The sequence below is a fragment of the Halichoerus grypus genome, chromosome 11 (genome assembly GCF_964656455.1).
Source record: "Halichoerus grypus chromosome 11, mHalGry1.hap1.1, whole genome shotgun sequence".
In the NCBI taxonomy this organism is placed as follows: Eukaryota; Metazoa; Chordata; class Mammalia; order Carnivora; family Phocidae; genus Halichoerus; species Halichoerus grypus.
The window spans coordinates 17,561,513-17,577,977 of record NC_135722.1 but is presented as its reverse complement, the minus strand read 5'-3'; the positions used below and the strand labels follow the sequence as shown (position 1 = coordinate 17,577,977).

General features: G+C 41.1%; 1 protein-coding gene and 1 non-coding gene across 3 annotated transcripts in view; both read left to right on the top strand.

Moving 5' to 3' along the window:
* The window catches only part of HSD17B12 (hydroxysteroid 17-beta dehydrogenase 12), a 156,225-nt gene that overhangs the window by 118,208 nt on the left and 21,552 nt on the right, over positions 1 to 16,465 (top strand). For both annotated transcript variants that reach the window (XM_078058141.1, XM_036097692.2), the window contains exon 7: positions 13,492 to 13,526. In XM_078058141.1, the coding sequence (XP_077914267.1) occupies positions 13,492 to 13,526 (35 nt within the window). The remainder of the gene's footprint in view (positions 1 to 13,491; positions 13,527 to 16,465) is intronic.
* LOC118539307 (U6 spliceosomal RNA) lies at positions 8,563 to 8,666 on the top strand. The gene has a single exon (XR_004919105.1). It is a non-coding gene; the product is annotated as a U6 spliceosomal RNA (small nuclear RNA).

Genomic DNA, 16,465 nt, shown 5'->3' with positions numbered 1-16,465 from the left:
GCCGAAGGCAGTCGCTTAACCAACTGAGCCACCCGGGCGCCCCAGTACTTACATGTTTGTATACCTTTATAATGTAAAAGCCTGGCCTCCTCTGTCTCCCAAAGCATGGTTTTTTGGCTGGCAGTTTACAGAATACTAATGATAAAAGGCCAGGGTCTTGACCTTGACCTGTGAGAACCAGTCGGCTTGCTGTGCTCCTCGGCTACACACAGCATCCTCCAGGCCTCTGAGCACAGAGCAGGGTGTGCTGGTGGTGCTCACCGCCTGTCCCTGCTTGAAGATGAGTAGTGCAAGGGGGTGTTGCAGATAAAGCGGTACAGATCCAACAGCGCTGCACGTACCCTTCGGGTTCTCAAAAACAACAGGGAGATAAGAATGAGGCACCAATCCTAAGATCTTGACAGATCGCAAAATGCTTCTCCCACTTCTTCATTCTTCCTCTTCCGTTTTCTCTTTTCATGTTGGTGTATGTATTTGTTCCCACGCAATGAGGTGGGGGGGACACATGCTGACTTATTAAACGTGTCCCATCATTTCATACTGTGAACCGTATTGGTGGGAAGTGTCACCACCAGGGAAGCTGGATATATAGGCTTCACATTTTTGTATGTAAGCCCGATTTTTGCACATCAAGTCCCATTTACAAAGCACTAAGGGAGTTTGCTATTTAAAACACTTCTACATCAAGCTGAATAATCATCCTTTAATTTATCTTTAGTGTAAACATGAGTTTTCCTGTACCTTTGTGATGTATGTGCACTTTTAGTGGAAAAACAGTTCAAAACTCTTGCTTGATTCATCGTGGAACTAAGAACATCTGGAGGACAGCCAGGTGGTCTTGGTTGGGCTATAGACAGGATCCGTGGGGTTGGCATCTCGGTCGCACAGTTGGCCAGTGAGTGTTCAGGGGTGAGAAGGCAAGGGCTGTGCAGTGCATGACCAACCAGCCGCCAAAAAGGTGAGTGAGGAGACCCGTGTGTAAGAGCTTGGGTGCTGGGTTCAGGAGGCTGGAGAGCCCTGGGAAGCCTTAGAGCAGAAATAAGGTGTGATCTGATGTACATTTTAGAAAGGTGGGTGTAGTGGCAGAGTGACATGGTGTATGTGTTTCGTGGTCTCTGTGTTTATTTTCGTTGTACTGAAAAAAGGGTATTCCCCTTTATGAGGTTTTCTGCATGAAGCTCCCAGGTTTAGTGTCCTTCAGTCCTGCTGCCATGTGTCCTCTGGTGTATTTTGATGAATTGTGCTTCAGTTGACTGTGTTATGTTGCCAGGGCTGGGGCTCTGTTTTCTGTAGAAATGTAACTTCTGTTGGGAGCCCTGGGGTAACTTAAAAGAAGATGAAAATTGGTCTGGCTCTAGAATCTTCGAAGATCTTATGGTGACTGGACATCAGGAGAACTAGGGCATGGGTATCTGCTGCCTAATGTCATAACACACATATTGAAAAAGGTTTATACAAGAAAGAAAACAGCCTCTTCTCATCATCAGTGCTGGCCCAAGGTTTATCTCCTTACCAAACCACACAATAGGGGCCGGTTGGCCGAGAAGCATGCCAGGAAAGATCAGAGAAATCAGTGCACCCTTGTGACCTTGGGCTTGTTCCCCTAATTTGGAGATGTTTGCCGGGGAAGGCCCCAGCATCTTGTTGGAGGTCCTGTGCCACTTTACGAGCATTGAATGACCTGGATCCTTCAGGTCCAGGACTATGGCTTGGTCCATGTGTTCCTGTATTAGGAGGTCAGATGGTTATAAAAAGTCACATAAGTTCTACATTCCTACAGAGGAATAATAAAAGTGAAGTATCCTGACCAGAGAAATTACAGGTCATCACCAGATGAAGTGGTGGTGAGTGGTCCAGAAGAGTATTGGGGAAGAAATAGTTTTGACTATAGACCCTTGATGTGTCATCATACAGTCCAGCTCGGCTCTCCCAGGCCATTGTCTGAGACCTGCTTAATGAGGCTTTCTCTTAATCAGACATAAAGCTGTTAGTCAAAGTAACCCCAGGGGTATTTAGAAGCCTTGTTGCTTGCCTTACAGTTTTGCTCTCAAATCCTTCAGGGGTAAGTTTCGTCTCGTTCTTGTGCTCTGCTGAGCAGTTAAGTGCCAACGTGAGAAGAGGGGTGGTGTGGAAGTTCTATACAGTTGACCAGTAGGGCAGGTGGATGAGCCATCAACTGGAAGAGAGGTCCTACTAGCCAGGGCTTTTTTTCTTGTGATTTCAGATGCTCTGTGACTAAAATCTAAAGTAAGTCTTATTTCTCCTCAAGAACAGTGACCTTCAGACCAGAAATGGTGGTGTTTAGAGATAATTAAGCCTCCAGATATTGACCCAGACTCCTCTAAAATAGCTGTGGTTTTATGCCTGGAGGGCTTTCCATCTCAGAATACTGAGAGTTTGCAAAGGAAATTATTGTACGACTATTGATTACTATGGGAGAAAAAGTGGGAAATGGGAGAAGTCCCACAACTCCAGAGGCAGGTAAGTAAATACAAGTCTGGTTTCAAACAGGCAGGACATCGAGCTCCACACCACTTCAAAGACAGGTTCTAAAACTGATCTTGCTTGCATTGTTTGTTTCGGATTTGAGATTACTTATTTAAACATCTGCCAAATTCGGAGTTGACTGCCTCCTCTAGGCCTGATGGTTCTTAGATTCCTTTAATGACAGTTTTAGGACCTCAAAATACTATAGACTCTTCACTCCTTTTCAGATGAACACTACCCAAGCAATACCACCTAAACTCCCTGTAGTTCTTATCTAAGGGTGGGAAAACCATTCCCTCTGATGGTACTGGATCCTGAAGCTGCCACTGGTATCGGTGAAGAAGGTGGATGATTGGTAGTGGGCTGCCTATACCTGAATCCCTCAGGAAATGTGCAGGCTACCATTCTGACAAAATGGAGAGGACATTCCAGCCTTCTTTATTACCTCTCTTAGAGCAGGGAAAGAAGTGGGTGGGGGTGTGACCCAAGGTAAAATTTATTAACAACGTCCACTTATAGTGCAGTACACTGGTTTTGTTTGTTTTATTTGGGGTTGGGGAGGAGTCTTAAATGGGGATCAGAATTTAGTTTTTCCTTCTTTAGATGTTCAGCCAAAGTGGGGGCTTGAAACCACGTCTTATGAGGAGTGGCCGAAAGAACCAGAGGTATTTAGCGTGGAGAGAGGAAGCATGACATCATACACAGACACATAGACACACATACTTCCTAATCAAGGCCAGTTAGTTCTCCCTCCTTAGTATTTTGCAAGTCAGCTCACTTCTTTTCATGCCCTGTGATTCCTTCCAAATTTGAAGCCCCTAAATTTTTCAGAGGGAACTGCTGGAACAGCCTAACCAGCCTTTTTACACCACCTTGTCTCCCTCCAGTCCAGTCTCCGTCCCCCAACCAAAGTGTTATTTCACACTAGGTCACATCACTTTCCTGGGAGATCCTTCAAGGACTTGTCCTCAAGTCCCGACTCCTTGATGTGACCTATAGGGAAGGACCTACCTGACGTGGCTGCCGCCCACCTCTCCAGTCTCCCCTCAGGTCTACGTCCCTCTACTTCTCTGCATTCGGGTCACGGCCCCGTCACTCTCAAACCTCACGTTCCCTCAGGCAGCTCACTCTCCGTGGAAGCTCCCCCGTCACCCACTTGACTCATGCTACTCATCCTTCAGTTCTCAACTAACAGTGTTCTGTCCTTGGGGGCCAGTGGGGAGCCTTCCAGAGTCGGCCAGGTCTCTCAGCCACGGAGCTTCGTCACGCACAGCACGTCTTTCCTTCACTCAGCAGTTCATTCTCAGTGTAGTGCCTCTCTACAGGTTGTAAGCCCCATGAGTGCTGGTCCCGCGTTCTTTTTGTTCTCTGCCGTTCCCTAGCCCTGGGCCTCACCTACGGCAGGTATACAACAGATGGTTTTTGTTTTCGTTTTGTTTTTATATTTTATTTATTTATTCACGAGAAACACAGAGAGAGAGAGAGAGAGGCAGAGACGGAGAAGCAGGCTCCCCGCTGAGCAGGGAGCCCGATGCGGGACTGGATCCCAGGAACCAGGGATCACGACCTGAGCCGAAGGCAGACACTTAACCAACTGAGCCACCCAGGCGCCCCCAACAAATGCTTTTGAATAAATAAATGAATGAATTACAAAACTGAAAATCCTCATTCTTTGGGAATAAGGAATCCACTTATTGTATGTGGCCCTAAAAGGCTGAATTTAGATCCATCGTTGATATTTACAGTCAAGTAAATCGTGAGAACTTTGTGATCTTTGGATCTGCCAGAAGTGGAATGGGCCAAAGGTGAGTTCCCCTTCTGATTCTAGGCCAGAGGTTGCAAACCAATAGTCTGGGTTGCATGTGCCCTACCAACATATTTCAGTTGGTTCAGGCAGTGTTTTCAGAATTGGGATATTCCACACCCAACGTCCAGCTTCTCCGGGGGAAGATCTGAAAATGAGGAAACTCGGACCTGAACTGCTGCATGCCAGTAAGTGGGCAGGGCGGAGGAGCAAGCAGGTGAGTCTGCTGAATAAAGAGGCCTGCCCTCTCCAGCTCACTGCAGTCCCCACTCGCCCCTGCGGTCTGGCCCACTGTGCTCCTTCAGGTCACCTGCCCGGTCCTGTCAGGCATTTGAGTGTGCATTCCCCTGTGCGGGTAACTCCAGGTATTCAGTGTACTCAAACTGAGTAACTGCTTGATGGAGTTGAAGGATTAGAATGGTTTTAACGAAATCAGTCTCTTCCGTCCCTATGATTATCTGAAATCAAAGCACTTAGAGTGCTTTGCATGCTTTCGAAGAGCTATTTTTTCCCTGCTCCTACCACTATGTGTTCATCGTATGTGGCTCAGCCAGAAGTGTGTAATGCTATGCCTGGCCCATGGCATAGATAATAAATGTTTGGATGGATGAAAAGCCCAGGAGAAGCATTGGTTTCCTTTTTCTTACCGGCATTTGCCTTTGGCATGTGATACGGCACCAGTAGAGGGAGCCCTCTAATAATTTGGAAATCTAGGAGAAGACTCTCTGTTCATCCCTCTAATTGTATTTAATTTAGGGATTATGCTAAGAATGTATTCCTCCCTGCTGCCCCAAGAATTTAAGTTAACAACACTGGGAAGTTAATAAATTGTGGGAAGGGAGAGTATGACCTTCAACCCTGACCCCCACCTGAGGCTTTTCTAGATGAAGACGTTCCAAGTTAGTCTCTAGAGTCTTTTAATCCATTTTGAAAGCCGCTATCCTTATGCTCCTAAAAATTTCCAAATAATTGGGTACATTTAGCCCTTAGGGTCTCATAGTAACAGGGCTGCCTCAGGCATAACTACAAAATGATGGGTTTGCCAGACAGCGTGACAGCCACTCTTTGCATAGCTTTCATCTGTGAAAAACGAGTGAGTGGTTGTAGATTGGTTCTAAGGTTCTTCCCAGCTCAAAGCAAAGCTAGTTTATAGGAGAAATGCCTTATATATGGGTGAAAATGTAAAAATCTCTTTGAGAACTTTAGAAATTATTTTCTCCTCCTAAAACCTGTCACTTTTTGAGAAGTCAGCTTATTTGGGGAAAATTTAAGTAATGGAAACTCTTAGCATATCATAATATTGCTAAACTTGGAAAGCGGTGTATGATGGTATATGTGTTTTTTAATTTTTGTTTAGAGTTGTAGATTATGGCTTTAGATTCATTATTATCCATTGGCATGCAGCCCTCTCTGTTCTGGAAAGTTCTTTTATTTTTCTTCAGTTCAATTATTTTAATATATATCAAAGCAATTTATTACAAGAGGAAAAACTTTGTTTTTTTATGGTGTGGGGTTGAATTTCAGATTAAGTAAAATGGGGGGAGGCAATGGTAAGGAGCACTCTTAACTTCCACATACTTAAAACGTTATTAAAGAGGAAAATGAAATAATACTTGGAAATCTCAAAGCACTCGAAAATTTTTACCTAATTAAGCTTTTTACCCCCCACGCAGTAAGTACTCCTTTAGCCATACAGGTGACATTCTAAGAATTTCTAAGGAGGTTGTATTCTCAGTACCACAGAGCTCAAATTACACAGTTTCTAAAGGAAATGCGTGCGGTGCCATTCCAGCATGACTTCCAATGAGTCACCCTCTAATTTCTCCCAAACAGACATGGTGTAACATCATTGTTATTTTATGTAATTCTTTTCACTACCAGACTATGATTTTTCAAATTATTGTTAATGATTCCAACTGAAAACTTGTTTAAGGCATTTGTATCTATTTCCTTCTAATTTGTATGAGTTCATGTTTCAGTTGCTTGAATTCAGATCCTGTTTACTCCACGCAGGTTTCTCTGGGCTAGAAGGCAGGGCAGATGTGGACAAAGTGGTGATTTGTGATGACCTAATTATTTATATGAATAGCCTGGATTCTTGGGGCTTTGCCCAGAATCTAGGGTTAAGTTGTTACACTTTAAATTCTATTTATATATAATGGTGATGTAGGTGACAATATTTGTTTCCTTATTGTACTAAGTGACCTTGAATTTTAATCTTTCCATTTGGGTTTTTGGTTGTCTTCTTGAGCATAATACAGTACTGTTTTCTTTGTCCTATTCTTTACAGAAACTGACAAATGCCAGAGGTTACATGATACAAAAATAATTTGCTTATAAAAATAAATCACTTGCATGTAAAACAGTTTGCATAATTTATGTAATTTGCTTGTACAAGTTTTTATAATAAACTAAAATGCAGGGAAACCTAAATTGGCTTTTGGGTATAAAATAAAATTCCTTCTATGAGCTCTTGACTACTGATATCAGAGAGGTAAAAGAGAAAAAAAAATTATTCATGTTAATTTCTTTCAGAAATAACATTTTTTGTAGGGGCTTTTCTAATTACAAAAACAGTGCAAATAATTGCCAAAAAAATGTGAGAAATATTTAAGAATACTAAGATGGTTACATTTTAATATAACATTTTCAGAGATTTTTTTTTAGGCCAGCCAATGCATTTTTAAGTCCGGTATCTCAGCTAAATGATCTAATAATACTGATTTGATTTTTTTTTTTTTTAATGAGCTAAATCAGCCTCTTATTTATTTCCCAGCCAGAATATATACAGCTGTGGTAATAAATACCAGTAAATACTTCACTCTTGAAATTGAATATGTGGTATCCCCAGAAAGAATTCTAAATTGAGCTGTCATTGCTAAAGACTTTCATTTATTTTGGTATATTTGTATACGCTATGGCCAGCTTGCATACAAAGTGATGCAATATATAGGTGCAATATAATATTATATTGACCTTTCTCCCTTTGGTTTTAGGCTTCTGGAACTTTTTTGTGGTGAGGATTGATGAAAGTGTCACTAAAAATATATATAAGTAGGAAATATTTGTTTTTTCTGTAAAGATTTGAAGCTCTCATTGTTGGAGAGAGACTACTGCAGCGACTTTTATCACTTTTAGGAAAGAATTAAATTTAAAGTGTTTGCTGTACACTTTTGGAAACAGCTGCAACACAGAAGAAAACAAGTCTAGAAATCATGTTTACTGCTACTTTTCTAATATTCTTAACCACTGAACTTACAAGTCATGGTAGCCTTATTTTAACAGTATCTTAAGAGAAACAAAAAATTTCCTGGTATAGCAATTATCACCTGCGGATGGCCTAAAATTAGCATATTGAGTTAACTCCAGAAACAGCTTGTGAGCTGTGAAATGGAGTTCAGAGAGATAGTGAAATTTCACAGAAACGCTTGGTATATGGTATAAATAACCAGATATCAAGATACCAGTCGATGCCTACAAAGTAAAATGAAACTACTAATAGCTTAGTTAAAATATCCTATGTAAAACTTGATGTCAAAGAGAATTTAATTTGATGTGAACATAGTGAAGCCTCTCTGCTTATGCATAGAATTTTTTTTTTGCTTATGCATAGAATTTTAAGAATTATTTGTATACACATACACAAACAAAGAAGGCTTGAAGCCAAATTTATGATGACTTATAATCTGATTGGGAGAAAAGAGAATTTAAGTATAGATGAAGATGTTAATCAGGTTTATAAAAGCATGCAGATTTCAAGTTAACTTTTCTCAGGCTTTTCAGTGTTATTATTTGACAGATCAAAAAAGATGTTCCATTCTTTGGCAAGGAGAAATAGTTTAGAGCCAGAATTTAAAAGGAGAAGCAAATGAACAATGCAAAAGAATTTAAATTTTTCATGAGAGGACTTGATGGATTATTTGGTCATTGGGCATCTGGCAAGTATTTCTGGCCCTTTAATAGCTAGGCATCAAAAACACTGCTTCTTCCTCTTTGTGTTGAGTTACTTAAACTTGAGTTGTTTTTTTTTTTTTTTAAAGATTATTTAAGAGAGCAAGAGCGAGTGAGCATGCATGTGCAAGAAGGGGGAGGAGCAGAGAGAGAGGGACAAGCAGACTCCACGCTGAGTGTGGAGCCTGGCGTGGGGCTCGATCCCACAAGCGTGAGATCATGACCTGAGCCGAAATCAAGAGTTAGACGTTCAAGTGACTGAGCCACCCAGGTGCCCCTAAACTTGAGTTTTAATTCATATGTATAAAGGATAAATTTTGGTGCCGCTTCGGTAGCACACATACTAAAATTGGAATCATAATGGAGAGTAGCATGGCCCATATGCAAAGATGACCCAGAAATGCATGCAGCTTTCCATAATTTTGATGTTAGCTTATTGTGGTAATCCTTTTGCAGTATATACGTATATCAAAGTATTATGCTGTCGAGCTTAAACTAACACAGTGTTCTGTCAGTTATATCTTACTAAAACTGGGAGGGGAAGGATATATTTTGAACATGTCCATACATCGAAGACCATCCGGAAAATATTTAATGTTTAGCTATTAATGTAGTTTTATAAGTAAGATTCTATTTTATGGGGTTTTATTTTGTCTCTGATCATGGATAATTTTTTGCCATTCAGAAAGGAAACATTTAATGTATGACATGCACACAGTGTAAGGGAAAAAATAGCTCCCATGCATGCATTTATATTTCTTCAATATCCCAGCTAAAGTGATATTTCTTATTGGATTATGTTTAGGAGTATAAATTTATGTCTTGGAAAAAAATCTGAATTGAACTTAACAACTCTGCACAACTGTTAATAATAGTCATATAGTTCTGAGATCCCTGGTCAGAATAAAAGAATCCCTCAACAGATTTTGTAGATTTTCCTGGGAGTTTTCCGGGTTGATCGCTGCCTACAAATCCCATCCCTTCTTTCCTTTTGTGTAGGAGCGCCAATCAGTGGTTACCCCAGGGAACTGAAGAGTTAGCTACTCTTCGGTTAACAAGTCTCATTTCCTAGTATAGATGCATGTACACACGTACACACACACACACACACGTGCGTGCGCACGCACAGGCACACATCCCTGCCATTGGGCAAGAACATGTTTATTATCAGTCTTTGTACCCTGTTTCTGGTGGTTTCAGGACTTGGAGGACTGAATGATCGCTCCTGTCCATGGAGTGCTTGGGGACCTCTTACGTTAGCTAACCATTATGGTCCCCTGAGGAAATGTGCTAAATAAAAAATGTTTTCAGATTTTGCTAGGAATGCATATAATATATCCTTACAATAAAATACTCTACAATGGTTAATATGCCTGAAGTACGTCTGTTAGTGCTAGCATGGGAAACTGCCCATGATGTAGTATGATACGCACATTGCATGACATATATAACAGGATGCCCATGAATTTCTTTATAAGCTCCGTTCAATAAAAGGTTTTTGTAAATGCATCACTTCTATGGCATACATTGTAGTTTCTTGCAGCTGTTTGCCTTTTTGTATTCTATTCCTTCTACTAGAATATTTTTTCCGCCTGATGAATTCCTGTTTATTCTTTCAGAACTTAACTGAAGTATAATCTGTGAAGCTCTAGACCTGACTCCCCAGACATAACTAGTTTTTCTCTGAAGCATTAGTGCCCTCTGTTCTTACCTCTATTGTACCACTCATAATATGTCTTATAATGATTTGTTTATATGTACATCTGTTCTCCGGCTAGGTAGTGACCTCCTGTCAGCCAGCCTAGGTTCGAGTACATAACATGGCCTCGACAAAACAGAAGAATGTCTCTTTATTACTTCGTGTTGCTCGGGCCATAAGTTGATGTGCATAGAACATTTTGAGAGCTCTTTTTTTCTCCTGGGTTTGATAAAGTAACATCCACTGTATTTTGTGATTCCAGTTCTTTAACTCATTCATATGATTATTAAGATTTTTTTTAAAACTTCATTCAGGGGCGCCTGGGTAGCTCAGTGGGTTAAGCATCTGACTTTGGCTCAGGTCATGATCCCAGGATCCTGGGATTGAGCTCTACTCCAGGCTCTCTGCTCAGCAGGGAGTCAGCTTCTCCCTTTGCCTCTCCCCCTGCCTGTGATCTCTCTTTCTCTTTCTCTCAAATAAATAAATAAATAAATAAAATCTTTAAAAATATTTAAAAAATTAAAAACTTCATTGAAGGATAATTTATAAACCATAAAGTTCATCCACTTTAAGTATATAATTAAATGGTAAAGAAATTCAGAGTTGTGTAATCGTCACTAAATCCAATTTTAGAACAATTCCATTACCCCAAGAGTATCCCATCTGAGGTATTTTTCAATATTGATGGAACTATCCAGAAACTTGTGTTGTGGGTTGAACTTGATGACCTCAAACTTTGTCATTATTTTTGGCTCTAAACTGTGTCAGTCACGACATGCTTAAAGGAGGCCTACATACGTAGTGGCACTGCATGCTGGCAGTGAGGTACGCCGGTTTCTCTTCAGAGGCTTGCTGTGTGACGAGCTCTGCGCTGGGTCCATTGTATACATGACCTCATTTGAGATTCAGAATAGAATAGCCTGTAATGTAGATGCCTTCTTTATTTAATCCATACGTACTCTGCAGAGAAGGAAGTAACTCAAGGTCACACCACTGGTAAGTGGAAGGGCTGGGATTTGAACTTGGACCTGACTGTGTCCCACACTTGCCTGAACATTCAGTGGCTATATATTGAGCAATTATTGTGTGTTCCCATAAAAAGGCACATCTTAGGAAACGTGTAAGCAAGTTTAAAGAGTTACTTAATCTGAAAAGGGAGGAGGTAACTACAGTGTTGAAAGGATCAGCTCTGAAATGAGCTTTTTCTCTGACTTGGCTCCATCCGGTTTGGTTTGAGGCCCTGTGGGCGTATCCTGAATTGGGTCAGCAAACCTAGAAAGAGAATAAACAGGACCATGTTGTAAAAACTGTAAAATACCGAAGCCACTTGGGTTGTCAACATCATCTCTGATTGAGTTTGCTTTGGGGATTATTTCATCTTTCAGTCTTAAAATGTTACCATCGCTTGGTTTTCGTTAACACAAATGGTTGATTTTATTAGTTAAGAGTTGTGGTTTGGCTGCTCTAACAGAGACCTAGCAGTGGCTTAAAATAGAAATGTATTTTTCTCTCAGATAAAAAGCTGAGTAGGTAATCAAGGTTTGGCATAGTAGTTCCCCTGTCTTTAGGGAACCTGCCTCTTTATCTCGTTGCTCTGCCCCCATTATCGCACGGCTCTCATCTTGGGGTTTAAGCGGGTTGTTTTAGCTCCTTCCACCACATCTCTCCAGCCACCAGGAGGAGGACATGTGTTTTTCTCTCCTTTAAGGCCATGACCAAGAAGTTGCTTGTGTAACTTCCAATCACATCTTGTGCCACAGAACGTAGAGAGCACATGCCCCTCATTCTGTGAAGACGACTTAAGTATGAAAAACGTAGACTTGTATGTAAGGAGGGAGATATGGAATGCTTTAGGCCAAACTCTTTCTCAGTATTTCTTTTTTTTTTTTTTTAATCTGGGCCAGAAGATTCGGCCAAATCCAGAAACTTCTGTCGACATGATTCCCCCAGGCTTTGAAGACACTTTTTTTTTCTTGTCAAGGTTTTTTTTTTTTTTTTTTTATGTTGTTAGTCACCGTACATTACATCATTGGTTTTTGATGTGGTGTTCCACGATCCATTGTTTTCATATAACACCCAGTGCTCCAGGCAGTACGTGCCCTCCCTAATACCCATCACCGGGCTAACCAATCCCCCCTCCCCCCTCCCCTCTAAAACCCTGTTTCTCAGAGTCCGTAGTCTCTCATGGTTCATCTCTCCCTCCAATCCCCGCCCCCCATTTTTCCCTTCCTTCTCCTAATGTCCTCCATGAAGACACTTCTTTGTCTGTTTCAAAGTTGGCAGTGTGTCAGTCTATCTTTCATGATGCAGTGTCAGTTTGAACTTGTTTTTCCTGGAAAAGTATATGCAGCAGCTCCTGGCTTGACGTCTGGGTTGGGAGCGCTGCATATCAGATTTTACCTTGGTAAAGCTGAATACATTTTCTTTCTCCAAAATATTTCTAGGAAAAAAATTTATTTTCTTATCAGAGTACTGTTTTCATTAAGACATGGTAGTATTCAAGATAAAACACTTAAAATTCCTGTTTGGCATGCATGCCAACTTTTCTGTGACAAGGCAGCATTTGCTTCTTAGAAAACTGATGATACCTGCAAATCAAGAATTCATGTTCTAACCTCAGTACTTAACTAAGACATGGCCTTGACTAAGCCAGTAGATGTCTTAACTTTTCTTAGTTAATAATATCTTAAAACAGAGTTTAGAAGTAGACTCTCTCATCATATTATATGTACTTTTTTAAAGATGTTATTTATTTATTTGAGATAGAGAGAGAGAGCAGGAACAGGGGAGCAGAGGGAGAGGGAGAAGCAGACTCCCCACTGAGCAGGGAGCCCGACGTGGGGCTTGATCCCAGGACCCCGGGATCATGACCTGAGCCGAAGGCAGACACTTAACCCACTGGGCCACCCAGGCGCCTTCTATTATATGTATTTAATCAACAATTACGAGGCCCTTTGAAAATGCAGGTGTCATTTTTCTTTGTTGTTGCTTTCGAGAGATCACAGATAACCTTAACTTTCTTTAAGGATGGGTTTTACTCACAGCCAGCCTGACCAACAAGGGAAATGAAATGTGAAGATACACTTAACATTCGCCAACCTGTCACTTTAGGGCATTCTTCTAAAGGCTTTTTTGATAGGAAAAGATCGTTTGAGGACTTAAGATTAGAAATCTTAAGTAATCTTGGTTCGCAGATATTTCTTTTAATAATGTATGTCCCTTTCCAGGAGTACATTTTGGGAGACTAGAGCTCACTGTAAGTCCTTAATTATTTGAAAATCTCTGTGCCAGTATTATGTCTCAGGCAAGGCTACTTTTAGCTAAGTTTACTGAAAGTATTCCCAGTGTTATCTCCAGTGATTTCATCTGATTCCTTTTTATGCACTCTTGACACAGCCAAATTATATAGAGTATATAAAATAAACTGCTGTCTGTAGAGTGGTGAGTGGTTTCGTGATTCCCTTCTGTTTTGAGTGGGTGGCTTCTCTCCACTCTTTATCTGTTACCCGTATCCTCAGCCATCACGAATGTTTTGTTTTCTCTTTTGCAGATGACACGATTGGTGCTGCCTGGTATGGTGGAAAGGTGAGTCACGAGCTCACACACAAACACTAGAGAGACAGAGCTCATGATTATTTATAGGGAGAATCCTTTCTTTGCAAAATTCATTGAAGTGACTAATGAACCTATCATCCATGTCTTAGCAACAGAGTAATGTGCCTGGCGAGTCACACAGTGGAGTATGAATCATCCGGTGGTGGAGGCCTTTTCCACTCGATTCCCTTTTTATTTCCCTCTCCAGGGTTGTGGTGGTTCCTTTAGATCAGGATTAAAAAGTCTGCCTGAGTCACCATCACCAACTCAATTGCCTGCTATTCTGAGGGGGCGGATAGAGTTCCTGGGGTATTCCCGGGAATGCCTTCTTAAAGCTATATGCGCTCAGAACTAAAATCAGTGGAGTTTCACAAAGCAAGACCCCATCTTCTGGTTGTTTAGTTCTTAATGGGTGAATGGATATATGAGGAACTTAGGCATGTTCTATATAAAATGGTTATAAGATGTCAAACCCACCCTTAGAGCAGAAACCCACACCGTGGAGCCCCCTCTGTGTTCTGATTTGAGTTGGGTTCCACTAGGATATATGCTGGGTGTCTTCATTTTCATTGAGAAATGTGTCGTAGAGTTTCTTCTTGAAATAGCATGAAGTGTAAAATTGTAATTAAGCTCTGTTTCTCCCTTGGAAAAGCCTGAATGATGTCTAGGCTTTCAAAAGAAACCTGTTGAAAAGATCTGGGCTTGCATCTTGAGCTAGCTTGATCGTTTGCTAAATTTAGGGCTTCACAGTCATCCTTCCTCTGCAAAACAGCTTTGAGTTTGGAAGAGATCCAAAGGAATCACAGCTTCGGAAAGGGCAGAGCCCAAAGACCTTACTTCTGTGAAGAAACCTCTATGACCAGCTTCCGGCAGGGTTGACAGCTAATGTTTATTGAGAACCTATTACATGCCAAGTGTTGTATGGAGGACTTGATGTGTGTTAACTCATTTAACTTTGATAGCCTTCCACCATTGTACGGAGGAGGAAGCGAGGTTAGGAATCCATTTTGTTTGGCATCTACAGAGACTTGTGGAGAAACTGCTTCTTTGCAGTTTTTGTTTGTAATTCCATTTTATGTGAAGTTTGGTATATTTCAATTCCTTTAGTAAAATTTCCCTTTAAACCCTCAGACTGCTTCGTGTTGGTTGATAGTGGGAGTGTGCCCCTGATGGTCAGATATGGAAGTGAACAGACAGTGGTCTAACCAGACAGAACCCTAAGAGATTACAGAGAATTGGGGCTGACAGGGTAGAACCCAGGAGGGATGAAATTTTGGCCATCATCTTAATCCAGTTTTGATATCTGCCAGTGACTTGTACTAATTCAGGACAGTAAGTCCATACATTAAAAACAAAATACTTATAAACCACAGAAGTGTTGGAAAAGGAATTTTTAAGTGTGTTGGTGAAAACCATATCAAAAGAGATGACGGTTGTGAAGTAATCTTGCAGATCATAATGGATTTAAATAGTCATGGAATTTTAGTACTTTAAGTAATTGAAACCAGCCCCCCCCCCCCCGTTTGATAGAAAGTGAGTCCCAAAGAGATTGAGCGCCATGAAGCTTCATAATTAGTTAGTAAATGATACAGACATAGGGTGCCAGGAACTTCACTCCTATCTTTAGAGACCTAGCAGCCATGATCTCAGTTCTAGTTGGAGCATTAGATAAAAACAATGCAAAGAAGAGGTTCCATTCATTCAGCAGGCACTCACTGAGTAGAGTTTATCATGGGGTATACAGAAGATGAACTGGATCTTTGCCTTTAGGAAACCAAGTTGATTTTAAACTAAAGTTGAGAAATGATCTGGTGAAAAGCCATCATAGGCTATGGACTGAAACTGACACCATGAGGGTGATTGTGGCACTTGCTAAGAACCAGTAAGAAATATAAGTGGACTTTATGAATCCGTACTTTTGGTTAGGAAAGGGAACAGCGAAGTCCACTCGAATTAAGAGTTACTAGTTGTATTAATTAAGGTAAGCTAACTGCTATAAGAGACCATCCCAAGATCTCTGTGGCTGACCACTCTAAAGGTTGACTTTTTTCCTCCTGATACACAGCCAGTGTGGATCAGTGGTCGGGGCTGTGCTCTACCCAGTCATTCAGGGATCTCAGACTCCTTCCAGGTAGGGGCTGTCCTCCCCTTGGACCTTGCAACTCTCCGCTGCATTTTCTTCATCCAGCTAGCAGAAGAGGGAAGAGAGAATAAGGATGATTTTGTGGGAGGTTTCATGGGCCAGGCCTGGAAGTGGTATACATCACTTCTGCCAAGAGCCCATTGTCCAGAACTCAGTCGCTACCACTAACTGCTCAGGAGGCCAGTAATGTCGTTAGCTGTGTGCCCAAGAGGAGAGGAAAAACTCCAAGGTAACCACCAATCATCTGAAAGCCTTCTTCCTTACACATGTTAAGTGATTTTATTATAGCCTGCCCTTTATACCGTCCTTAAATGGCATATTTCCTATGGTTGATTTCCATAGGAGTCGTATTTCCATTGAGTAAAGCAGAGTCCTTTATAAAGATCCTTTGTTGTTGTTGTTGTTGTTTTTCCCCTTTCACTGATTCTACCTCTGATGTATGAGATTTTCTAAACCCTCTACAACGGTAGCCTAAAGCCAACTATCACTGAACAAGTATCTATAATTAAACTAAGGTATTATTGCCACAGAAGTAGAAAGTGCATAATTACATTATAGAGGAAACTTGCTCTTTCCACTTCTCTGGAATTATAAACATTGTGTACAGCTGGAGCCAGGAGGTGGTTGCCATAACAACCATGGAAAAGCTAAAAATAGCCCCTTTCATACTGTATTGCTTAAGGTGGAATTATGACATGTTATGGTGTTTTAGGGCAGGCAGTTCTCTTTCATGTGGGAAATGTTTGCAAACTTCCTTCAGCAAAGCAGGATTTGTATAATGTATTTG